At 51.1% G+C, this 24,540-nt stretch overlaps 2 protein-coding genes across 9 annotated transcripts; both read left to right on the top strand.

The window, feature by feature from the left end:
• The first annotated feature begins 616 nt into the window (after positions 1 to 616).
• Positions 617 to 5,727, top strand: LOC113605642 (sialic acid-binding Ig-like lectin 14). 4 transcript variants are annotated; one of them, XM_027079137.1, is made up of 9 exons: positions 617 to 816; positions 1,301 to 1,360; positions 1,735 to 1,795; positions 1,862 to 2,245; positions 2,433 to 2,741; positions 2,943 to 2,990; positions 4,070 to 4,321; positions 4,564 to 4,702; positions 4,817 to 5,727. In XM_027079137.1, the coding sequence occupies exons 3-9, from the start codon at positions 1,762 to 1,764 to the stop codon at positions 4,857 to 4,859; spliced, it is 1,209 nt and encodes a 402-aa protein (XP_026934938.1). In that variant the 5' UTR covers positions 617 to 816; positions 1,301 to 1,360; positions 1,735 to 1,761; the 3' UTR covers positions 4,860 to 5,727. The 4 variants fall into 4 exon arrangements, with proteins under 4 accessions (XP_026934938.1, XP_026934939.1, XP_026934936.1 ...); XM_027079138.1 differs by having other exon boundaries at positions 1,201 to 1,360; XM_027079135.1 differs by lacking the exon at positions 1,301 to 1,360.
• A 9,513-nt stretch (positions 5,728 to 15,240) lies between these two features.
• SIGLEC10 (sialic acid binding Ig like lectin 10) lies at positions 15,241 to 22,754 on the top strand. Of its 5 annotated transcripts, XM_027079120.1 has the most exons (13): positions 15,293 to 15,404; positions 16,084 to 16,147; positions 16,251 to 16,375; positions 16,453 to 16,833; positions 17,003 to 17,287; positions 17,608 to 17,655; positions 17,745 to 18,008; positions 19,144 to 19,191; positions 19,305 to 19,562; positions 19,645 to 19,929; positions 20,249 to 20,342; positions 20,442 to 20,583; positions 21,982 to 22,754. In XM_027079120.1, the coding sequence occupies exons 2-13, from the start codon at positions 16,086 to 16,088 to the stop codon at positions 22,246 to 22,248; spliced, it is 2,259 nt and encodes a 752-aa protein (XP_026934921.1). In that variant the 5' UTR covers positions 15,293 to 15,404; positions 16,084 to 16,085; the 3' UTR covers positions 22,249 to 22,754. The 5 variants fall into 5 exon arrangements, with proteins under 5 accessions (XP_026934919.1, XP_026934917.1, XP_026934921.1 ...); XM_027079118.1 differs by lacking the exon at positions 19,645 to 19,929 and having other exon boundaries at positions 15,241 to 15,404; positions 16,582 to 16,833; XM_027079116.1 differs by lacking the exon at positions 19,645 to 19,929 and having other exon boundaries at positions 15,256 to 15,404.
• The last annotated feature ends 1,786 nt before the right edge of the window (positions 22,755 to 24,540 follow it).

Raw genomic sequence — 24,540 nt, 5'->3', positions numbered from 1 at the left:
TGGAGGAAGATCACACAAGGACATGAGCATGTGACATATTGGTGTGGGGAGGCAAAGGGATTGGGGGGAAGATGGGAGGATGCTGCAGACCCCGTGCAAGGCGACTGCAGGCCAATGCAGGATTCTGGAAGCCTTTGAGGAGAGCGGACATAGGATTAGACCCTCATTGAGGTAGGATCCTCAGGCTGTTGTGTTCAGAATCAGCCAGAGTGGGTCCAGGGCAGCAAGAAAGAGATGTGGCAGGACCCTGCTGGGTACTCCAGGCAGGAGGTGATGGTGCAGTGGACCGAGGAGATCGTGTAGATAGAGAGGATATGTTTTGAATATGTTGTGAAGGTCAAGCTAACAGAATTTTCTAATGGATGTGGTAGGTGAGGGGAAATGAGGATCAAATATGATGCAGAAATGTATGTAGAGAGCTGGATATGAAAGTCTGGGGATCAGAGGAGGGGTCCAGGGTAGAGACCTTAAATTGTAGAGTTAGTGTAAGATGACAATAGATGAGGTTAAAAAAAGTGGGTGGGGTGGGATGATAAGAGTATGATACTTCCTCAAAAACTTAAATATAGAATTAACACATGATCCTGACTTTCACTTCTGGATATCTCTCAAAGGGAACTGAGAGCAGGGACGCCAGGAGATATTTGCACACTCGTGTTCCTAGTAGCGTTATTCACTATAGCCAAGTGATGGAAGCAACCCAGCTTGCCCTCAACAGATGAAGGGGTAAGCAAAACCATGGAATATTATTCAGCCTGAAAAAGGAGGGAATTTCTGACACTTGCTACCACACGGATGAACTTTGAGGACATTACGGTAAGTTCAACAACCTAGTGGAAAAAAGACAAACACTCCATAATTACGCTTCTATGGGGTAGACAAAGGAGTCAAATTCCTCGAGAGAGAAAATAGAACTGTGGCTGCCAGGAGCTGGCAGGAAGAAGGAAGAAGGATTGGTTGTTTAGTAGGTACAGAATTTCAAGGTTTTCAACTTGAAAAGAGTTATTTTTTTACTAGATTAAAAAAAAGTCATACTCATTAAAAGAAAATACCCAGTATGCTGCCGGACACTCGGCAATCTCACCACTGATGCAGCTCTAAAGCCCGACAGTGCTGCCTGTTTGGGGAGGAAGTGATGGGCCCGGGTGGGAGCATCTCCTGGGCAGGGACCAGGCCAGCCGTAGCCCTTCTGGTCTCCAGGTCACCAGCCCAAGATGCTCAGTGTTGGGGGAAGGAGTGAAGGCATGATTGGCGGCTGCCTTCACGTCACCCAGGAGCCCCTTCTTGTCTTCTGCCCCAGACGCTCACACAGACCCTAAAGAACCCGACATCTTGCGGGACCGACCACCCGAGGGTCTAGGTGAGGCTGGGACCCTCCAGGTCAAGACAGGAGCTGAGCGGCTCCCTGGTGTAGACAGCGGTGCTCAGACGGGAGGACCTTAGGAGGCTCACCGTGTCCTACGCCTCCGTGTCCTCAGAGGCTCTGGTGCTGGAAGGACCCACCCGAGATGGGGGGCAGGGCAGGGCTCTCCTCCTTGCCTGCTCCTCTCAGGGCAGGTCTCCGGGGTCTCTGGACTGAGGGGTGTCCGTCCGCTCTGTACGGAGGGGGGCCGAGCTCTGGCTCTGCAGTTCCTCTTCTGTGAACACCTGGGTCTCGTGTTCCTCCCCGGCTTCCCGTGGGTCTCCCCGCAGCCTTACCTCCCTCTCTCCTTCCCCTTCTCTTTTCACACACAGGACGCCCAGAAGCCCTCCGTCTCAGAGATGCTGCCGCTGCTGCTGTCCCTGCTGTGGGCAGGTGGGTGGGCTGCGGGGAGAGGGCTGGGCAGGGCAGGGGCTGTGGCTGACCCTCGTTTCCCCGCAGGGTCCCTGGCTCAGGACAGAGAATACCGGCTGGAAGTGCAGGAGTCCGTGACGGTGCAGGAGGGCCTGTGTGTCCGCGTGCCCTGCTTCTTCCACCATCCCTGGGTCTACTGGGACGACTCTGTCCCATCTTTCGGCTACTGGTTCCAGGAAGGGGCCAGAACCGACCAGGATCGTCTAGTGGCCACAAACGACCCAGGTCGTGGGGTGCTGACGGACACCCAGGGCCGATTCCACCTCCTTGGAGACCCCTGGACCTACAGCTGCTCCCTGGACATCAGAGATGCACGGCAGGGAGACACGGGGACATACTTCTTTAGGGTGGAGAGAGGGCCTTTTGTGAAATATAATTATTTAGAGAACAAGCTCCGCCTGCATGTAACAGGTAAGGATGGTGTCAAGAAGAGGACACACAGACACAGGGGCCCTGAGGGCCCCCAGGGCAGGGCTGGGAGGGGACCCCCTGTCTTCTCATCCTGGGAGGGGCCCAAGGGGACCTAGGAGGACAGGCCGCTGCGGCTGGCCTGGGGCAGAGACAGCTCTGAGGGGCACACTCGGGGCCCCCCATCCAGGGCCTGGGTCTGTTTCTCTCTCCTCTTCAGCTCTGACACAGACACCCGACATCCACGTCCAGGGGACCCTAGAATCTGGCCTCCCCAGGAATATCACCTGTGCAGTGCCATGGGCCTGTGAGAGGGGGACACCCCACACCTTCTCCTGGACCGGGGTTGCCCTCCCTTCCCTGCACCCCAAGGGCCCCCACTCCTCGGTGCTCACGCTCACCCTGGGGCCCCAGGACCACGGCACCAACCTCACCTGTCGAGTGACCTTCCCCGGAGCTGGCGTGAGCACAGACAGAACCATCAGGCTCAACGTGTCCTGTGAGCACGGGGCCGGGACGCCGGGGCCCTGAGGGCGGAGGGCGTTGGGGACGGGAGGCCTGGGTGGGATACTTGGGGACTCTTCTTGGAGGCAGGCTGGGAGGAGAACGAGGAGAATGCTGAGACCCCCCCCCCATGGTGTCATGTTACTCATGACACCTCATCATGCTGCAGGAGGACATTTCTTTCTTTCTGTTCCAGATGCTCCACAGAACCTGGACATTCGTGTCTTCCGGGGAAATAGCACAGGTGGGAGAAAAGTACCTGGGTGGAATGGAGGTCAGATGCAGGGATGTTGTGAAGATGGACAGAATCAAGCCCATCACTCACCCCCTCTCTGCTCCTACGTCTGCCCTCCGCCTCCCAACCCTGTCCCCTGGCAGGACTCACTTCAGGGCCACTGTGGATTCCTAGTGACAACTCACTGTCACCTCCGCTTGCCCCCTCCCTTCCCACCTCTTCTCCCTCCTCACTTTCCCAGGACATCCCTTCGCGGATTCCCTGCCTCCTCCCTGTCTCCGTCTCTCCCGCAAGGAGACTGAGTTCCCAAGCTGGGTTCTGCAGGATTCCGAGGGGAAGCTCGTCTACTCCGGGGTTCCAATCCTACCTCTGCCCTGAAGACTCTCCCAAACCTCTGTCCTGAGTGCCCTCCACTCCCCCTGCAAGGGACCCTCCGATATGAGTAACCCGAGCCTGGATCTCGGCAATTCCTTTAGGCTCCGTGTCTCACCCAATCGTCCCCGGGACTCAGGGAGTTTTGCGACGTTGACTTTCTGAGAATGACTCACGTCAGTCCCCTCGTCCATCCCCGTGACCGCAGCTCCAACTCAGGCCTCCATCCTCTCTCTGGCCTGGATCCGGACCAGCCTCCCCTCTGGCCTGTCAGCCTCTAGTCTTGGCCCTGTCCAGCCTGCAAGAATGGGGACCCCAAAGGGATCTCTACATGCCCCAGATCTGACCCTACGACTTTCTTGCTCAGAACCCTCCCATGGCTCCCTGGGGCTCTCATCACCTGCGTGCAGGCCTCCAAGTGGCCAGACCCACGGATGTCAGTGCCCTGCACAGTTTCACACATCAAGGGCCACGTCCTGGGATGTTCTCTCCCAGGCCTAGATCTGGCCGACTCTTCCTCAAGCGTCCACAGCCCCCTGTCCTGGGATCAGCAGGTTGCCTCTCCTTCCCCCACCTCACCTCATAGACTGCCCCCCGTCCTTGGCCTTGCCTGCAGTGCCTGTCTCAGAGCCGCTGTTCCCGTGTCTGGGAGGACAGAGGGAGAGAAGGGCCTCTCAGCCTTGCCCTTCTAGCTCTCTCTGTCTCTCTAATCCCAGAGATCCTGGGCAACGCCACCTCCCTTCGAGTCGTGGAGGGCCAGTCCCTGCGCCTGGTCTGTGTTGTCGACAGCAACCCACCCACCAGGATAAGCTGGGCCCGTGGGTGCCTGACAGTGAGCCCCTCACAGCCTTTGGACCCTGGGGTCCTGGAGCTGCCCCACGTGGTCTTAGGGGATGGAGGAGAATTAACCTGCCAAGCTCAGCACCCGAGGGGCTCCCTCCGTGTCTCCCTGAACCTAGTTGTACAAGGTGAGTATAAGCAAGGATGCCTGAGTTCTGAGCTAGGGTGGAAAGCAGGGTTAAGGTGTGGACTTACAGGGACTTCCCTGGTGGTCCAGTGGTTAAGACTCCATGCTTCCAATGCAGAGGACGTGGGTTTGATCCCTGGTCGCAGAACTAAAATCCCATATGGCAAGCAGCGTGGCCAAAATAAAAATAATGGTGTGGACTTACACCTATCATCCACCTTCCTCTCTCTTTTCGTCCTCCAGGCGTCTCCTCTTCCTTCTCCCAAGTCTCTGGGGAGCGGAGAGAGGGCTCCTGGCCCCTGGTCCTCACGTTGCTCAGGGGGGCCCTGATGGGGGCTGGTTTCCTTCTCACCTATGGCCTCACCTGGATCTACTATACCAGGTGAGAAGCCCTTCTTAAGGTGTCCCTGATTGGGGGACACCTCCGTCTTGTCCTTTCCAGAGCAGACCTTCCACGAAACTGGTCCCTTGTTTCAGAACTGTGTTTCCCTTACAGGTGCAGAAACTCACAAGGGAATAGGCTTGAGAGGTGCGACTGAGTTCCCTTCTTCACAGCGGTGCTTCAGAGGTCTATGAACAAGGAGGTCCCGGATGACTTGAACCTGCTTCCTTTCCAGAAATAACATCTCTTCACATCTGGCCTCCAGGTTTCTTCCTGATAGTTCTACATGAGTGGTTGTGAGGGCAAGGAGGAAATAGATATTTTTATTATTAAATTGAACTGTGCTCCATGTAACATGTTTTCTTCTCTGCGCTTATACCTTAGCATGGTTTTGATATGCCCATAGCGCGACCCATAATATATTGTTCTAAATCCCATGATATAGTATTTTTTAAAGTTAATTTGAAAGAGATTTTTTTAATTAGAACAATTAACTATTTTATATTTATCCACATATGAACCATTTCAATTGCTCTTCATCCCTTTGTTGTAAAAATAAAATCCCCTAAGGAAAAGTAAAAATAAGAGGGATTCCCTGTGGAAAGAACATATTTAGAAAATGGACCTGGTGTGGCTAACAGGTACCCCCAATAAAATGGAGCCAGGCAATCGTGACAGACCTAGGGTTCAGTCACGTACTCTGAGTTCTTAGAAAAACCACGAACGAAAACTATAAGGACTTCTGATTGTGTTAAGGGTCCTACCTGAAAAACCCCTAAGGAGATGCTCCAGTGACAGCCATCATTGGAAACTTCTGGTCAGGCTGCAGTGACTTGCGGTCAGGCTGCAAGGGCCATCCAGTCCCCTTTTATAAGTCTCCCAACTGTGGCTTCTTCGGCTTGTGCTTTCAAACACCCCTCACCCCTTCACCTCCAAGGAACGTACTTTTGGTTACAGCCAAAGGCTTCTTATCCCTGGTTTGCAAACCTTGCAAACAATAAAGCTGTCCTTTTGCATTAAGATAACGCTGCCTCTTTTCTCAGATTTATTTCTAATTTAAGATGACAGTATAGTTTCTCTAGAGTATCATTTTCCTTTTACCTGAAGATCTTTTCATATATTTTTGTAGTGTAGGTATGCTGGTGATGAATTCTCTCAGCCACAGTTTGTCTGGAAAAGTTTCCATGTACATTAGCTTTGGAAGGATATTTTTGTTGGATTAGGAATTCTAGGTTAAACTTTTCCCCGTTCTGTTGTTTAAATTCTTTTGGCTTGCCTAGTTTCGCCTTATTTTCATCTTTCTTTCTTTGTAGTTTATATTTTTCTGTAGCTGGTTTTAATATTTTCTCTTTTTCACTGGGTTTTAATAATCGAATAATATGTGTCTTGGCGTGTAAATGTGTGTGTGTGACAGAGAGAGAGAGACAGAGAGAGAGACAGAGATTATCCTACTTGGAGGGTGTTGAGTATCTTGAATCTGAAATTTTATAGTAGTGATCAAATTTATAAAAATTGAAGCCAGTGTTTATATATATATATGTATTTTTTTTTCTATTCCCCTCTGGGTCTCCAATTTTACATATGTGATAATGCCCAGTATTATCTCATTATCAGCTCTGAGCATCTGTTCACCATTTCCAACCTTTTTTCTCTATATTCTTCAGTTTGAATAGGATCTGATGCTACATCTTCAAGTTTGCTGATTATTCTTCCACAATATTGAATCTGCTGTTAGTCTCATTCAGTGAAATTCTCACTTCAGATAATTTATTTTTTTCTCTAGAAGTTAATTTCCTTGGTTTTTAATCTTACGTTTCTTCTTTTATTATGTTGATGTTTTCCTTTACATCCTCGAGTATATGGATAATGTTTGTAATCAATGTTTTCATGTTTTTGTCTGCTAGGTCTGTCTCCTCTGTCATGTCTAGGCCTGACTCCACTGAAGGATTTTTCTCTCACCGAGTGTCACATGTTCCTGCTTCTTTATGTGTCTAGTAATGTTTCACTGACTGCTGAACGTTGTCAATTTTTTGTGGCTGATGACTTGGTCTTGTCTTTCTTTAAATAATACTGGTCTTTTTCTTTTTTTTTTTTTTAATACTGGTCTTTTTCTTGACGGTAGTTATTTGTGTGTTGGGTCAATACTTTAAAGGTTCTTTGATTTTTATTGAAGTAGTGTTGGTGTACGATACTGTGTTAGTTTCAGGTGTACTACGTAGTGAGCTGACATTTGTATACATTATGAACTGATCACCATGATAAGTCTAGTAACCATTTGTCCCAACACAGAGCTATTAGAATATCACTGACCGTTATTCCTTCTGCTGTATATTACTTCCCTATGGCTTATTTATTTTATAACTGGTGATTTACACTCCTTAATCCCCTTCACCTATTTTGCCCACCACCCCCTCCCCACTGGCAACCACCCATTTGTTCTCTGTATCTGTGGGTCTGTTTTCATTTTGTTTTGTTTGTATGCGTTCTTTTTTTAATTTATTTTTAAATATTTTTTTATTCTTTTATTTTTTGCGGTACGCGGACCTCTCACTGTTGTGGCCTCTCACTGTTGTGGCCTCTCCCATTGCGGAGCACAGGCTCCGGACGCGCAGGCTCAGCAGCCGTGGCTCACGGGCCCAGCCACTCTGCAGCATGTGGGATCCTCCCAGACCGGGGCATGAACCCGTGTCCCCTGCATCGGCAGGCGGACTCTCAACCACTGCGCCACCAGGGAAGCCCCGTTCTTTTTTTTAGATTCCACGTATGAGATCATATGGTATTTGTCTCTCTGTCTGACTTATTTCACTTAGCATAATACTCTCTAAATTCATCCATGTTGTCAAAAATGGCAAGATTTCATTTTTTATTGTCTGAGTAATATCATATATTATATATTCATTCATCTATCATGGACAATTAGGTTGATTTGATATCTTGACTATTGTAAATAATGCTGCAGTGAACATTGGTGTGCATATACCTTTTGTTTTCTGTTTTTTGTGGGGTTTTTTGCGGTACACGGGCCTCTCACTGTTGTGGCCTCTCCCGTTGCGGAGCACAGGCTCTGGACGCGCAGGCTCAGCGGCCATGGCTCACGGGCCCAGCCGCTCCGCGGCATGTGGGATCTTCCCAGACCGGGGCACGAACCCGTGTCGCCTGCATGGGCAGGCGGACTCTCAACCACTGCGCCACCAGGGAAGCCCCCCCTTTTTTATATATATAAATGTATTTATTTATTTTTATTTATTTTTGGCTGCGTTGGGTCTTTGTTGCTATGCACGGGCTTTCTCTGGTTGTGGCGAGCGGGGGCTACTCTTTGTTTCGGTGCACGGGCTTCTCATTGCGGTGGCTTCTCTTGTTGCGGAGCACGGGCTCCAGGTGCGCAGGCTACAGTAGTTGTGGTGCGCGGGCTCAGTAGCTGTGGCTCGCAGGCTCTAGAGCGCAGGCTCAGTAGTTGTGGTGCATAGACTTAGTTGCTCTGTGGCATGTGCGATCTTCCCAGACCAGGGCTCGAACCTGTGTCCCTGTGTTGGCAGGCGGGTTCTCAGCCACTGCGCCACCAGGGAAGCCCCCATATATCTTTTCAAATTAGTGTTTTTGTTTTCTTTGAGTAAATACCCAAAAGTGAAATTGCTGGATCATATGGCAATTCTATTTTAAATTTTTTGAGGCACCTCTGTACCGTTTTCCACAGTGGCTGCACCAATTTACAATCCCACCAAAGGTGCACGAGGGTACCCTTTTATCCACATCCTCGCCGACACTTGTTATGTGTTGTCTTTTTTATCATAGCCATTCTGACAGGTGTGAGGTGCTATCTCATTGTGGTTTTGAGGTGCATTTCTCTGAAGATTAGCGATATTGAGCATCATTTCTTGTGTCTGTTGGCCATCTGTTTGCCTTCTTTGGAAAAATGTCTATTCAGGTCCCCTGCCCATTTTTAGTCAGGTTGTTTGGTGTTTTTGATGTTGGGTTGCATGAGTGTTTTGTATATTTTGAATATTAACACCTTATCGGATATACTGTTTGCAAATATTTTCTGCCACTTAGTAGGCTGTGTTTCTGTTTCGTTGATGGTTTCCTTCACTGTGCAAAAGCTTTTTAATTTTTTGTAGTTCCATTTATTTATTTTTGCTTTTGTCTCCCTTGCCTGAGGAGACAAAAAGATGTTGTGAAGACCAATGTCAAAGAGCACACTGCCTATGTTTTCTTCTAAGAGTTTTATGGTTTCAGGTCTTACATTTGGTCTGTCTAGTATAGCAGCCGGAACAGACTGAGACACCACAGGAACATTTTCTTATGAGGACATCGCATGTTTGGTGTGCCTGGGTAGACGTCATTTATTTGAGAATGACACTGTGAGAGATATTGAGGTGTTTTAAATTTCAGGAAAGGTGGGTTTGCAGTGAGGGAAGCGGATGGTTGTGGGGACTTAGTGTTTGCTTTGATATGCTCTCCCCCGGCAGAGACTCAGTTGTACTGAGGTGCAGTGAAAAGAGCAGAATCATTATTTGTAGGTTCAGTGAGAATGGATGCAGCCTTTTTGGATGAGCAACGTTTGCAAATGTGTCCAGAGCCTGAGAAATATTCCCTAAAGAGCTGCAGTTCTTCAGGACTCTGGACAGCAGAGATCCTGGTGACTGGGGCTCAAGGGTCAGTGTGTGCCAGGGAAAATGGAGCGCCCTCTGGGGGCAGCATCCTGAACTGCAGCACAAGCAGTATGGGCGGGAACTGGGACAGGTGTATCTGAATGACACAAAGATGCTAGCCAGCGGGTGTCTGAGATACTCCCTTCCCCCCAACAAAGGCTCCTTAGCACCCTCAGGGCCTCAACTACAGCCAGACCCAGACTCTTCATTCACCACTGGAATGCTTCCCTACATCTCCTTCATTCATCCCTCCTAATAAGTCCAGTCCTCAGGCCCACACCCAGCACCCTTCTAGGGCAGAATCCTGAACTACCTACCTACCTACCTCTCTTCCCCCTCCTCAGCTGCTCCCACCCCATACCTACCCACCCACCCCCAATCTCACTTCCTCTCAATATCTATCTTTGTCCCCGTTGTGACCTCAGGGACAGACAAAGCAGGTGTTCAACATCTGTTGAATTAGAGCAGGAAACCAGAGGCTTGTAGAGTTTTTTTCTTAAGGAATAGGCTCAGAGAAAAATCTGAACATTCTTAGGCAGAGAAGGCAGATACGAGGATGACCGATAAAGATTCTCGTGGACTCAGGTAGCCCCTAGTCTGTGGTCTAGCCAAGGGTTGGGAGGGGGGAAGGCTGGCTTGGATGAGAAGGCAATTGCAAAGGGGGGAGGTGCTCTGGTCACACTGAGAAAAGGTGGAAAGTTCAGAGGAGGTCAAAGAAATGACCAAAAATCTGGAAAAGTGTACGGGTGGGGAAATGTTGGGGCAGGTTGGTTGTAAGGTCAGGAAAAGCATTTCCGAAGAGATGGCCTTTGAGCAGAGAACAGTGAAAAGGGGGGCAGCCACGGGCAGCAGCTAGTGTCATGTTCTTGAGGCAGAAATGAATTTGGTAAATGTGAGAAACAGTGGGGATCGCCGGCGGGAGTGCAGAAGTAAAGTGGAGTGCGTTCCAAGTGAGTTTGCAGGGGTCACTGGGGGTTACCTCAGGTCGAGTTCTATAGGTTATGGTGATGAGTTTGGGTTTTCTCCTACATATGGTAAGATGCCATTGAAATGTTTGGGCAAGAGGGTGACTTGATCTGATCTATGTTTTAAAAATAACTCTGGTTGTTGTGTTGAAACTGCCTTACGGAAGGGGCAAAAGTAGAAGCAGGGAACTGTATTCAGTAGTCTGGGACAGAGTCTGAAAAAGAATGGAAAAGAGTCTGAAAAAGAATGTCTATATATGTATCACTGACTCACTTTGCTGTACAGCAGAAATTAACATAACAATGTAAGTCCACTATACTTCAATAAAATAATTTTTTTAATAAAGAGGCAGGAAGAATCATCAAGAGGTTTTTTTTTTGGTTTTTTGGGGTTTTTTTTTGCGGTACGCGGGCCTCTCACTGTTGTGGCCTCTCCTGTTGCGGAGCACAGGCTCTGGACGCACAGGCTCAGCGGCCATGGCTCACGGGCCCAGCCGCTCCGCGGCATGTGGGATCCTCCCGGACCGGGGCACGAACCCGCGTCCCCTGCATCGGCAGACGGACTGTCAACCACTGCGCCACCAGGGAAGCCCCTGGAGACATTTTTAATTGTCACAACTGTGATGGGGGGAGGGAGGCAAGTGGCATCTAGTGGGTGGAGGCCAGGGACGGTGCTCAACATCCTACAAAGCTCGGGGCGGCTTCTACTCCCCAAGAATTATCTGACTCAAAATGTCAATAGTGCTGAGATTGAGAAATCTTGGACTAGGGTAATGAATGGTAGTGGGGGTGGGCATAAGTGGATAGATTTTTTTTTTTAATATTTAAAAATTTGAACTGACAGGTCTTGCAGGGACTGAGGCAAAGGAAGACATCAGAATGATGCTAGGATGTGGGCAGATGTTGGTACCACAAAACAATAACATTTAGACAACTGAAAAGGAGAGGGTTTGAGATGAGAATTAAGAGTGCTGTGTGAAAATTTAGATCCTAAGTTTGAGATGCCCATTATGTCTTCCTGAGTCCATGTCAGGTAGACAGGGAAGGATTGAAATATACACTTTAGGAGTCATCAGCGTGTTTCTTTATTGTTGTTGTTGTGTGTCTTGTGATCATTTATTTTAGTTTGTAGTTTAACTTCATTTGGAAGCAACCAGAGACTCACAGGAGGTTGCAGAGAAACGTACAGTGATGTGCCATGCATTCCAGTTACCCCCAGTGTTAACACCTTACACAACTGGAGGACAATATGAAAATCAAAAAATTGATATTGGTAGTACAATTCTGATTACCGATTTCAAAGTGTGGGCCCGGGGGAAGCTCCCCACACCACCAGGCAATTCTCCACGCTAGCTGGGCATCCTACAACTCAACGCAACTCTGACACCACCTACCTGGAGATAGTGTCAGATCCCACGGGTTAAGGGCTCAGTCCCATAAGACTGCCCCCCCGCCCCCCGCTTCAGATGCCAATCACAAGTCCATGTTGTCACTCGTGCTTCTGACTGATGGAGTATAGATCGGAGGTTCTCATGACCCATTTCTTGGGTTCAGTGGCACACACAACACAGAGAAACAGTCTACTTCTGAGATTACTGGCTTATTATAAAAGGATATAACTCAGGAACAGCCAGATGGAAATGATGCGTAGGACAAAGTATGGGGAAAGGGCTTGGGGCTTCCATGCCCTCTCTTTGGGGAGGTGTACCGCTCTCCCCAAATCTTCACATGTTCTCCAACCTGGAAACTCTCTGAACCCCATACTTTTGGTTTTTATGGGGGCTTCATTCTATAGGCGTGTCTGATTAAATCATTGGCCATGGGCGACTGACTCAGCCTCTAGCCCCTCACCCCTTCTGGGAGGTCAGGGACTGGACTGAAATTTCCTACCTCCTAATCACATGGTTCGTTCCCCTGGCAACTAGCCCCCATCCTTATGTGCTTTCCAAAAGTCACCTCATTAACAAAAACTCAGGTGTGGTGGAAAGGGGTTTGTTATGAATAGCAAGACACTCATTTCTGGCTCTGAAGTGTTTTCAGGAACTGAGGACAAGAGACCAATATTAGAACAAAAGATGCTCCCACTGCTCTTATCACTCAGGAAATTCCAAGGGTTTTGGGTGCTGTGAGCCAGGAACCATGAGCAAAGACCAAAATATATACTTACTCTAAATCGCAATATCACATGTAGCATGCTTTTTTTTTTTTTTTTTTTTTTTTGCGGTACGCAAGCATGTGGGATCTTCCCGGACCGGGGCACGAACCCGTGTCCCTGCATCAGCAGGCGGACTCTCAATCACTGCGCCACCAGGGAAGCCCGTAGCATGCATTTTTAAAGTCATGGATGAAATAGGACATCTAGGGAGAGTGATCCTGATGCATTCTAAGATTTAGGAGTCAAGGGCAGAGGCGGAACCATTAAAGATGAAGACGAGTGTCTAGAAAGGTAGAAGGAAAACCCAAGGAAGTAATGGTGTCCTCTGTACGCTATGGGCAGCCCGACTCCGGCAGGTACCTTCGAGATGGCAGTTCTAGGTGACAGGGGAAGCCAGACTGAAGTGTTTCAAGAAGGAAGGGGTGGGGCTTCCCTGGTAGCGCAGTGGTTAAGAATCCGCCTGCCAGTGCAGGGGACACGGGTTCCAGCTCTGGTCCGGGAAGATCCCACAGGCCGCGTGCCGCAGACCAGCTGGAGAAAGAGGATTTCACCGCCCAGGGTCAGAAGGGAAGGGGTAAGGAACTGAAGTAGCACCGACAAATGGGGTCAGAGGACCAAGACAGCTGAGAGTTGCAAGGCAAATTTTATTATGCTACGGTTGCAAATTATATAGACTAGAAAAAGGGAGGTTACCAGATGGTGGTTTACGTTATCTACAGACTGTCTCGGCTTCAAGGTTAACTTCCCTGGGAGAAAACCCATAAACCCAGAATCATCAAAAATAACCTGCACGTGCAGGGGGGAGACAGCTTTGCTTGTCTCATTTTGCATTCTTTCTGATCTCTGGGCTCTGGTGATTTATCTCCCATGGAATGGAACAAGGAGGGGAACAAGTAGGCACAGTCCCTTCGAGCGGCGGCGGCATGCCTGGCATGTCCGTAGCCTGCTCTCAAGGCTGACTGCTTCTCACAGCCGCGGAGCAACTAAGCCCGTGCACCGCAACTAGTGAGCCTGTGCGCCGCAACTGCTGAGCCCGCATGCCACAACTACTGAAGCCCGCGTGCCTAGCGCCTGTGCTCTGCAACAAGAAGCCACCGCAATGAGAAGCGCATGCGACGCAACAAAGAGTAGCCCCCGCTCGCCGCAACTAGAGAAAGCCCGTGTGCAGCAACGAAGACCCAGGGCAGCCAAAATAAATAAACAAATAAATTTATAAAAAGAAAAAAGAAGGAAGGGGTGACTGAGCACACCAAATGCTGCGGAGCAGGCGGCATCCAAATGAGATGAGAATAGAAATTACCTATGGGTTTTAGCCATTTGAGATCTTTGGTGACTCTGACAAGAAGAGGTTGAGGGATGGAGGGATGGAGGCGAGATTGGACTCGGGTGAGCAGGGTGGACAGTAGACAAAGGGCAGTTCCTGTGACCTGAAGAACCTTTCCTGTGAAGAGAAGAGCGAACCCTCCGGGTTTCCGGGAACGCAGAGGAGGGGAGCTGGTGGTCTCTGGACCACCTCCAGGAACCTTGTGGCAGCTGCCTCCAGAAGGGGATGGGTTGGTCCACAAGTGGGGTTACTGGCTCCACTCTGTTTCTACCTCTCCCTGGCCGCTTGGCTATAGATATGAAGCTGCCCAACTGACCTCACCTGGTACAGGAGACCTCCTCACCTCCACATCTCAGGGATCAGCTCTGAGCTTTGAAGGCATATCTCACCCTGAGGGTGGCCCACATTCGTTGGTGGGGCGTATGAGACCTCTGGGTTGGCCTGGAGGAGCTGGGGAGTCACGGATTGGTATCCTTCAGCCCCAGGGTAGCAGACGGTCCTCTCTCCCTTTTCTGTCTGATGGAGTAGCATGAAATAGTGTGGAGAAACCCACGGAAGGCCTGAGATGTTGCCACTGTCCTGGTTCCCACTCCCATTAGCCCCATGGAGGCATGGAGGTGCTCCAAGGCAGAGGTGAGGCTGGATCTAAGCTTTGGGGGTGGGGAACCTCAGTTCTCAGCTCCTTCAGGGCAAGCCCTCAGCAGGACTCAGACATCCTTCCCTCCCTCTCACTCCTCCCTCTGAGAGGCCCTTTCTCTGTGAACTTGACGGAAGGAAGGGTGTGATGTCCCTGGATGCAAGGGCTCCCCTGGGAGAAGGGAAACTGCTTCCCCCAGAGAAAGCCTAGGTTGGGCAGTGGGAACCCGGCAGCAGAGTGAATAGGAGGGTGGATGTTACGGGTTGAATTGCACTCCCTCTGCCCCCAAGTTCATATGTTGAAGTCTTAACCCCCAGTATCTCAGAATGTATATTTGTAGATAGAGTCTTTAAAGAGGCAATTCAGTTGAAATGAGGTCATAGGGCAGAGTCCCAGTCCAGTATGACTGGTGTCCTTGTGAAGAACACACGTACACACAAGGAAGACCAGGTGAAGACTGGAGGAGAAGACGGCCATCTCCAGGCCGAGGAAAGAGACCTCAGAAGAAACAAACCCTGCTGACACGTTGATCTTGAACTTGTAGCCTCCAGAACTGTGAGGAAATACATTTCTGTTGTTTAAGCCGCTCATTCTGTGCTCTTTTATTATGGCAGCCTGAGCAGACTACTAGAGTGGATTCGAGGACAGGGATAGTTATGTGTCGCTTCCTCTGGGAAGCCCCTCTTGACTTTGCCAGGAAGTAGTGACCACCCTTTCCCCAGGGCCCAGCGTGAATGTCTGTCCCAGCATGTGGGGGGCAGGGCATTGATGAACACTTCAGTGCTCTTCTGTTTCTAAGGATCTTCATTTACCAAGCTGGGTTCCCTTGAGGTCAGACACTGTCTCATTTACCTATGTGTGTCCGCCTCCGCTATATACAGCATGACACCTGCCACACGCAAGCTTCCAGAGCACGGAGGTCATATAGGCAAGCACAGTGTCTCCACGTGACCAAAACAGAGTCATCTCAAGGTGAGGGGAACGACAGTCCACATCTGGGGGAGTTTACCTGACTCACTCCACAAATGCCATGCCCCTTACATTGCCTAAGTCTCCCAGCATCAGCATCGCCCCTGGGTGTCTGTGTTCTTATCACAGCAGGTGTTACAAATGTGCGTTGTCCAGCTGTGTGGCAGAAGGGGAGACTGGGGAGCAGACAAAGACCTTGGCGTGGGTGCTCCTGGGGGACCGGGAGTCAGTGAGCCCATCAGGGAGGGTGAAGGGGTAGAGGCACTGAGACCAGCCTACGGTTGCCAGATTTAGCCAATAAAAAGGCAAAGTGCCCAGTTAAAGTTGAATTTCAGATCTCAGCAACGAACGATTTCAGTAGAAGTATATATATCACATGCGATCTCTGGGACATACTTATACTAAAACAATTCATTTTTCGTCTGAAAGCCAGTTTTAACCGGGCATCCTGACTTTTTATCTGGCAAGACTAACCCTGCACTCCCACTCCTACCCTCTGCCCCAGAAATCCACCCTGCCCAGCACCCATCACCATCACCAGAGGCCCCGGTAAGAAGGGCTTACTGGGAACTTTCACTTCTGCTTCCCTAACGGCTCAGGGTCCAGCGGGAGAGTCCCCGGCCTCCACCCACCCAAAGCCAGGCCCCAAGTCTAGACACATGTCCTCCACTCCCTCCCCCAGAGATGACGTGGGAAGGTGACCAGCTCAGGGAGCCCAGACGCCAGGCGAGCCCCCCCGGGAAAGAGTGAGTTCAAGTGGGTGACATGGGGGCGGGGAGAGTCCAGAAGAGGAAAATGAGTCGTGTGGGTCTGAGCATCAGAAGCTCATTTCATGCATCAATCCACCAGGGCTCAGCTTCCGCCTTCTGCCCTCACCCAGTGCGAATCACAGTGTCTGGGGAATGAGCGTGTCCCAGGACAGTTCCAAGTGCCTGAGATGCTCTTGCCGCTGCTCTTAGCCGTGCTGTGGGCCGGTGAGTGAACGAGGTGGGGGGCCAGGAGGGGCCCGGGACTGGGGGTGCAGCCTGAGCCTCTCTCTGTCTCCCCATAGGGTCATGGGCTCAGAATCCAGCTTTCCAGCTGCAGGTGCAGGAGTTGGTGAGGGTGCAGGAAGGCCTGTGCGTGGTCGTGCCCTGCTCCGTCTCCTATCCCGTAATAGGTTGGGTTCCCTCCACCCCAGCTTACGGCTTCTGGTTCAAAGACCCGACCGCCACAGACAGTGGTCTGCCAGTGGCCACAAACAAGCCGGATCGAGACGTGCAAACAGACACCCAAGGCCGATTCCAGCTCCTGGGCGATCCGAGACAGAATTGCTCTTTGCTCATCAGAGATGTACACATGGAGGACAGTGCATCGTACTTCTTTCGGTTGGAGAGAGGCTATTACGTGCGATATAATTTCGTGGAATACAAGTTCCGTCTGGAGGTGACAGGTACGGAACTGGCTCGAGCTGGAATGGGGTGGGACCCCCCAGGTGGGACCCCCCTCCCCTCCTCCCCCCTTCTCATACTGGGGAGGGGCTATGGGGAACGGACCATGGGGGACCCCCGGGAGTACCCCCATCAGGGTCTAGCATCCCACCCTCTCTCCCTCCATCCCAGCCCTGACTCAGAAGCCAGAGATCTACGTCCCAGAGACTCTGAAGCCTGGGCACCAGGTGACGCTCATCTGTATGTTTCACTGGACCTTTGAGGAATGTCCAGCCCCTACTCTCTCCTGGAGGGGGGCCACCGTCTCCTCCCACGAGGCCAGACCAAGAACTTCCTACCTCTCAGCCCTCACCTTCACACCCAGACCGCAGGACCACGGCACTGAGCTCACCTGTCGAGTGGACGTCTCCAGAAGGGGACTGAGCACAGAGGACACCGTCCTGCTGAGCGTGGCCTGTGAGTTTGGTGGCGGGAAGGACATCAGGGCGCGCAAACAGGCACGGGGGACGCGGAGGTGGAGAGAGGCAGCCGGGCAATGATGGTCAGCTCTCTGCGGATGCGTGGGTAGGAAGGCGTGGAGTCTAGCGACGCTTGCCTCGGCCCAGGGAGGGGGATGGGGATGCCGTCTGGACCTGCGTCCATAAGCGCATCTTTGGCACTCATCTGTCACTTGTCTTCCCGGAGGAAAGTCACACTTTCTTCTCCCCGAGGGGGTTCTCTCTGGCGGTGGGGAATCTCTCATTCCTACTCAAAGCCAGCTCCCAATCCTGTTACAGATGCCCCCAAAGACGTGGTGATCAGCATTTCCCAGACCGATGTATCAGGTACTGAGGGCCACTTGGGGGTGTCAGGAGCGCGGGGGAGTGGTGTTCCCCCTTGCAGTCCTTCTCTTGCGCGCTCTCTCTCTCTGCAGCCCTGGAGCCGCAGGGAAACAGCCCCCATCTGGAAGTCCAGAAAGGCCAGTTCCTGCGGCTACTCTGTACAGCTGACAGCGTGCCGCTGGCCACACTGAGCTGGGCCCTGCAGGACAGAATCCTCTCTTGGTCCCACCCCTCGGGCTCCAGAACCCTGGAGCTGGTGCTGCCCCGGGTGAAGGCCGAGGATGCGGGTCGCTACACCTGCCGAGCTGAGAACGGGCTTGGCTCTCAGAGCCGCAGCCTGGAACTCTCCGTGCAGTGTGAGTGTGACCAGCAGGGGCCTGGGTTGGGGGGGGGGGGCGGGGCGGAGGGAGGGGGCTGAGGGCAGGGTCCCAGAGCTCTAAGGTGACCCGGAACCCCAGGCCTATGGGGCTGGGATTCTGCTTCCAGCTCCGACTGCGGTGGGCGCGGGGGCGGGGGATTTCCCCACGCCACCGAGCAGTTCTCCAGCATCAGTGGCGTGTGCTACAATTCAACTCAATTCTGACGCTATCTACCCGGAGATAGCGTCAGATCCCACAGGTTAAGGGATCAGTTTCTGGAAAGGGGCCCCGCCCCCGCTTCAGCCACCAATCACAAGTCCAGGTTGTCCCCTGTGCTTCTGACCGGCCAACGATAGATTGGAGGTTCCCATGACCTCCTCCTTGGGTTCAGTTAATTTGCTAGAGCTGCTCAGAGAAATATTTTACTCACTAGATGACCGGTTTATCATAAAAGAATATAACTCAGGAACAGCCAGATGGAAGCGATGCATAGGGCAAGGTATGGGGAAAGGAGCATCTAACTTCCATGCCCTCTTCCTGGGCACAACTCTCCCCAAACCTCCAAGTGTTCACCAACCTGGAAGCTCTCCCAACCCATTTGGTGGGGGGGGCGTGTAAGTCCTCCTTGCATAGGCACGATTGATTAAATCATTGGCCATTGGCGACTGAACTCAATCTCCAGTCCCCTTTCCCTTCCTCGGAGGTCAGGGGGGTGGGACTGAAAGTTCTAACCCTCAGATCCGTGGTTGGTTCCCCCGGCAACAAGCCTTCATCCTCGGGCGCTTCTAAAAGTGACTTCATTAACATAAACTCAGGAGTGGTGGAAAGGGGTTTGTTACAGATAACAAGGCACGTTTATCACGCTTACCTAGCATTCAGGAAATCCAAGAGTTTTAGAAGCTCTGTGCCAGGAATAGGAACAAAGATCAAATACCTATTTCTGTTATAAATCACAGTATCTTAGGGACCTGCCCTTCTTACCAGTCTATTCCCTTGGGTCATTCATCTGCGAATCACTCAGTGGGTGATTCAACCCCCTCCGCCTCCCAGCCCTTCACCCCTAGGGACGTTCACTTTGCCCAGAAGGAAACCCCTGGCTTGTTTAACGTCAAGTACCCTGTCTCTGTTTCAGATGCCCCAGAGAACCTGAAAGTGATGGTCTCCCAGGGAAATAGGACAGGTAGGAAAGGGGATCAGAGGAACCGAACTGGGAGCCCGGACGTCTGGAATGTCAGCAGGAAGAGGGTCCCTGTGCCCTCAGCTGTTCATCCCTCCTGGCCGTTCCCTCTCTAGTCCTGGAAAACTTCAGAAATGGCACATCTCTTCCGGTCCTGGAAGGCCAAAGCCTGCGTCTGCTCTGTGTCGCTCACAGCAACCCCCCAGCCCGGCTGAGCTGGGCCCGAGGGGGACAGACTCTGAGCCCCTCCCAGCCCTCAGATCCTGGGGTCCTGGAGCTGCCGCAGATACAAGCAGAGCATGAAGGAGAATTCACCTGCCGAGCTCAGAACCCTCTGGGCTCCCAGAATACGTCTCTGAGCCTCTCGGTGGTCTGTGAGTGCGGGGACCCCTGGGGGCAGGACACCTGGGCCCACGTGAGGGGAGAGGCACCGCTGACTCTCCTCCCTCTGTACAGTCCCCCCGCAGCTGCTGGGACCCTCCTGCTCCCAGGAGGAGGAGGGTCTGCACTGCGACTGTTCCTCCCGAGCCCAGCCGGCCCCCTCCCTGCGCTGGCGGCTGGGGGAGGGGCTGCTGGAGGGGAATTTCAGCAACGCCTCCTTCAAGGTCACCTCCAGCTCGGCTGGGCCCTGGGTCAACAGCTCCCTGAGCCTCCGCGAGGGGCTCAGCTCTGGCCTCAGACTCAGCTGCGAGGCCCAGAACGTCCACGGGGCCCAGAGCGCCACTGTCCTGCTGCTGCCAGGTCAGGGGCCAACTGGACGCCCCCTGGAGGCGGGGGCTGAGAACGACAGCGACAGGGTCCTGTGGTTGGGTCAGGAGCTGGGGAGCGGGGACACGGGGGCGCCTGTGGCTGGGGATGCGGAGGGGGAAATTAAATCGGAGAGCCTGACGCTTGGGCCTGGGGTGTAGCGGTTTCCAAGAAGTCGATGGGAAGGGGCTCGAGGTAAAAACCTCTGGAAAAACCACTAGGCTCCGGAAGCCTGAGCGCCTAGTGGCGGGTGGACGTGAGGACGCACGGGGATGGGAAGGGCTCAGAGATAGCTGACCGTTTCCTCGTGCAGATGAGAAGGGATTCGCCTCCAAAGCGTTCTCCAGCGGAATATTTCTAGGAATTGGCCTCATGACCCTCCTTCTCCTCTGCTTCATCCTGATCGTGTGAGTTAGCAGGACCAGCGATGGAGGGAGCGTGGGATCTGGGACCCGTGGAGAGGGGGGCGGGGCCCGGGCGCACACCAAGGCGGGGTGTTCCCTCAGCGCGAGGGCTCTGAGGAAGAAGTGGACCCAAGCAGAGGTTCCGGCCCCGGCCCCGGCCCCGGGAGAGACTCCGAGGTCCAGGGTCTCACGGAGGAGCACGCTCCTGGATTACATCAACGTGGTCCCTAAAACTGGCCCCCTGGTGAGTGGCCCCAACCAGCTGTCTCTTCTTCCCCTTCTCTGACTCCTGTATACCCTCCTCCCCAGCCCCGCCCTCACCCTTTGCCCGAGAGACATCGCAGTGGAAGAGGCCCGGGCGCTGGATTCAAATCCTGATTCTGGCACTTAACCTCTATGAGACCTTGACCAAATCGCTCCCTCCACTGCGCCTCTATTGCTTCCTCCTTGAGAGTCGGCTTGAGGATTACAACACATGTTATTGCCTAATAGGTAGCAGCTATTCCATTATTACTACTACCAACAACATTACTAAGTAAAATTAATGATGTCACCAATGATTAATATCACTGAGAGACGGCATGTCCTAGTGATGGTTAAGGGTAGGGCTCTGAAGCCAGCCTGCTCGGGTTCCTGTCCGCTTTCTTCACTGTGTGTTCTGGGATGAGTCACTTAACTTTTCTGTGCCTCGATTTCTTTAACTGTAAAATGGGGATAATAGTAGTGCCGACCACGTAGGCTCACTCTGGGTATTCAATATGCTCATTTTCTACTTGTAAAGCATTTACAACAGTACCAGGCACCTAGTAAGTGTTGGGTAAATGCTGGATCTTTTCAGGAGAGAACATCTATATGCGGACGATTCCAAAATTTACATCTCCCAGACTCATCCCTGAACTCTAGACTCATAGCCAACTATCTAGGCAGCATCTCCACGTGGATGTCTAATAGGCATCTCAAACCTAGCCGGTCCAAAACCAAACTCATGACTAAGCACCACTTAAAACCCTTCTCCTCCATCCTCTGCATCTCAGCAAATAGCACCACATTTGTCCAGCTGCTCAAGCCTAGAGACTTTAAGTCATTTCTTACTCCTCTCTTTTTTATCGCCCCCACAATCAATCCATCTGCAAATCTCCTCCCAAATCCATCCAAACCACTTCTCCCCCCTCGGTTGGATAGAGCTTAGGGACGAAGAAAAAAAAAAGTGAAAAGTGCCAATTTCAGATGGTCACATACACAGGATTCCGTGTATATAACACTCTCAAATGATAAGATTGTAGAGACAGAGGACAGGTTAGTAGTTGCGAGGGGTTCGGGATGGGAGGATGATGAGAAGGACAGCAGGAGGGAGATGTTTGTGATGATGGAGCAGTTCGACGTCTTGTGGTGATGTTTACACCAATGTATCTGCATTAGTTTGCCAGGGCGGCCATAGCAGAGAACCACAGGCTGGGAGGCTTAACCACAGACTTGTCTTTATTGTGTGTTCCTGTCGCGAGATGGAAGGCGAGCTCAGCGAAGGCAGGGTCTTTGTTTTACTGCCTGATGTAACCCCAGTTCCTCAATCGGTGCCTAGCACGTGGTAGGGGCTCGAGTATCTGTTGAATGAATGAATGAAGGATGGTCATTTTTCCCTTAGGCTCAGAAACAGAAAACCAAACCAAGCAGTCCTTCCTGGGCCACTGTTCCAGATGCTCACCCCCCGGAACCCAGAAAGAACCAGAAGGAGCTCTATCTTGTTTCCCACAATTGTCCAGGACCCAAATCATCCCCTCAAGCCCCAGAATCAGAGAACAACCAGGAGGAGACCCATTATGCTGTCCTCAACTTCCCAGGCCTCAGACCATGGGACACCCAGAGGCCCAAGGGTACTCACTCAGAGTATGCTGAAATCCAGTTCCACTGAGCGTCTGTCTGCTGGGTTGGAGGACTTGGACCCAGGCCGGGGAGAAAGGCAGAACGATTGGGAAGAGGAGAACAGAGTGTAGTCTGTCTGTCTTTCTGTCTCCCTCTCTCTCTCATTTCATCGTCCAAGGATGGGATGATCCCATCCCAGATCCTAGCATCTTGGAACAGCCTGGTCAATGTCTCCAGAGCAGCCTTCTCCAAATACACTATTCTAAGCAAGGTAAAGCTTCTCCTCTGACACACCTAGGCACCACCCTGGCTGAATACTCAACAGTCTCAGTTTCTCAGCGGTGGGAGGGCCTTGAAAGATGACCAAGCGCTCATCTTCGCCGACCTCACAGGTCAAGTCTGGGCCACTGCCTAGTTTGCTGCCACCTGTGAGCCAAGAGTGTTTTACATTTTAAATGGTTAAGAGGAAAATCAAAAGAAGGATGCTTTATGATGCGTGGAAATGACTTGAGATTCCAATTTCAGTATCCATAAATAAAACTTTATTGGAATGCAGCCATGCCCGTTTTTTTCTGGATCGCCTGTGGCTGGTTTCAGGCAGAGTGGAGTCGTTGCCCTGCTAAGCCTAAGATAGCTAGCCTTCGGTTTAGGAAGAGTTGGTGGAATTTTCATGTAATGTAAACTCACCCACTTATTTGTACAGAAGAGCTAACAGAAGCGGAGGTCCAGAGAGAGTTCAAGAGTAGCCAAGGTGACACTGGCTAGCTCTGTGACGAGATGGAAGGTTTCTAGGGTGAGGACTTGTAGGGCGAGGAGACTTGAGTGGCAGTTTAATAGTAAGAGGGAGGAAATGAATATTTTTGAATACCTGCTATGTATCACATTGTGAGCCAACTGTGGTGTAAGATTTAAGAGTATCTCCATTGGGAAGATATCTGAGACTCAGAGAGGTGAATTAACTTATCTAAAGACACACAGGAGAAATCGGCAATATCAGGGGTCCCACCCATGGCTGACTCCAAAACCACTGCTCTCCCCGCTTTTTCATAATCCCTCCTGAAGTGGCGCTCTTGAGTGAAAAGGACTCAAAACTCAGGGCAGAATGTGAGGATGGTCAATCATCTCAGATATAAAGAGAGGCTAGCTGGTCACCTCATCTCAGCAGGAAGTAGTGGTCAGGCTGTGTCCATGAAGCTGGCCTCCGTTGATCTTTCTTTTCCTTTCTAAGACCATGGTGGGGGAGTGGGGGTGCAGGGGATGTCTTTACTCCTTAGAAGGATAAATGCAATTAGATAAAGAGGGAAAGAAAAGAAAGAAAAAGATTTTGAGTTGGAATTTTCCAAGGGTTCCTTTATACAGATATTATCTCTATTATACAGTTGGGCAAACTGAGTCATGAAAAGGTTACAGACACATCCAAAGCCACAGGATTAGTAAGATTTGATTCCAGAGCCCAGGCTCTTGGTCATGACCTTATATTGGCCTCTTGGTGGCTTGTTGAGCAGAGGGGACCTGATAAGGAGGGGTGGCAGGTGCAGTATATAGAAAGGACAAAGGACTTGCACTTGTGTCCAGATTCTACTACTTACTAATCAGAATAAGTGTAGGCAAGTGACTTTCTCTCTCTGAGCCTCATGTATTAAAATGAAGGTAACACCCTTACTTGGAAGGTTTGTTATAATGATTGAATAAGAGAGTACAGATGAGGGGGGTGGGGCAGTATAGGGGTAGGGGATTAAGAGATACAAACTCTTAGGTATAAGATAAGCTACAGGTACATATTGTACAACACAGGGAATATAGCCAACATTTTACCTTGTGTAAGGTATTAACTGACTAGCCCAGTGGGCTGAGCCATGGAGCTCCAGTCTGCAGGTGGGATGCAAATAGCTTTGGAGAAGAAGGTAGCAAAAAAGAGCGCTGTGCTCACTGTGTCCTAAGTGTTCTCTGTCTTTCCTCCATAGTCACCCCCGGAGCCCGGATTTGGTAGTTACTGCATATGATGATATGGTAAGGAGGGCCACGCTGACATATTTTGCCTCCTAACTGTGCCAGTGCCTCTGTGTACTGAATAAAATAAAAAACTGAACTAGCTGCAAGCACTGAAGTTGGCCACCAGAAGCCAGTATACCCAGAGTAATTGAATTACCCATGGAGTAGGATCAACCAATGCAACTGCCTCATTTTTTTTAACTTTTTTTAAAAAATTGAGGTATAGTTGATGTACAGTATTATGTTTCAGGTGTAAACATAGTGATTCACAGATTTTAAAGGTTATACTCCGTTTACAGTTATTATAAAATATTGGCTTTATTTCCTGTGTTGTAAAACGTATCCTTAT

Source organism: Aethalodelphis obliquidens, unplaced genomic scaffold (genome assembly GCF_003676395.1).
Source record: "Aethalodelphis obliquidens isolate GAN/ISIS:26980383/991018 unplaced genomic scaffold, ASM367639v1 scaffold43, whole genome shotgun sequence".
Lineage (NCBI taxonomy): Eukaryota > Metazoa > Chordata > Mammalia > Artiodactyla > Delphinidae > Aethalodelphis > Aethalodelphis obliquidens.
The sequence above is the reverse complement of the archived record's forward strand: the minus strand, read 5'-3'. Positions and strand labels throughout refer to the sequence as shown.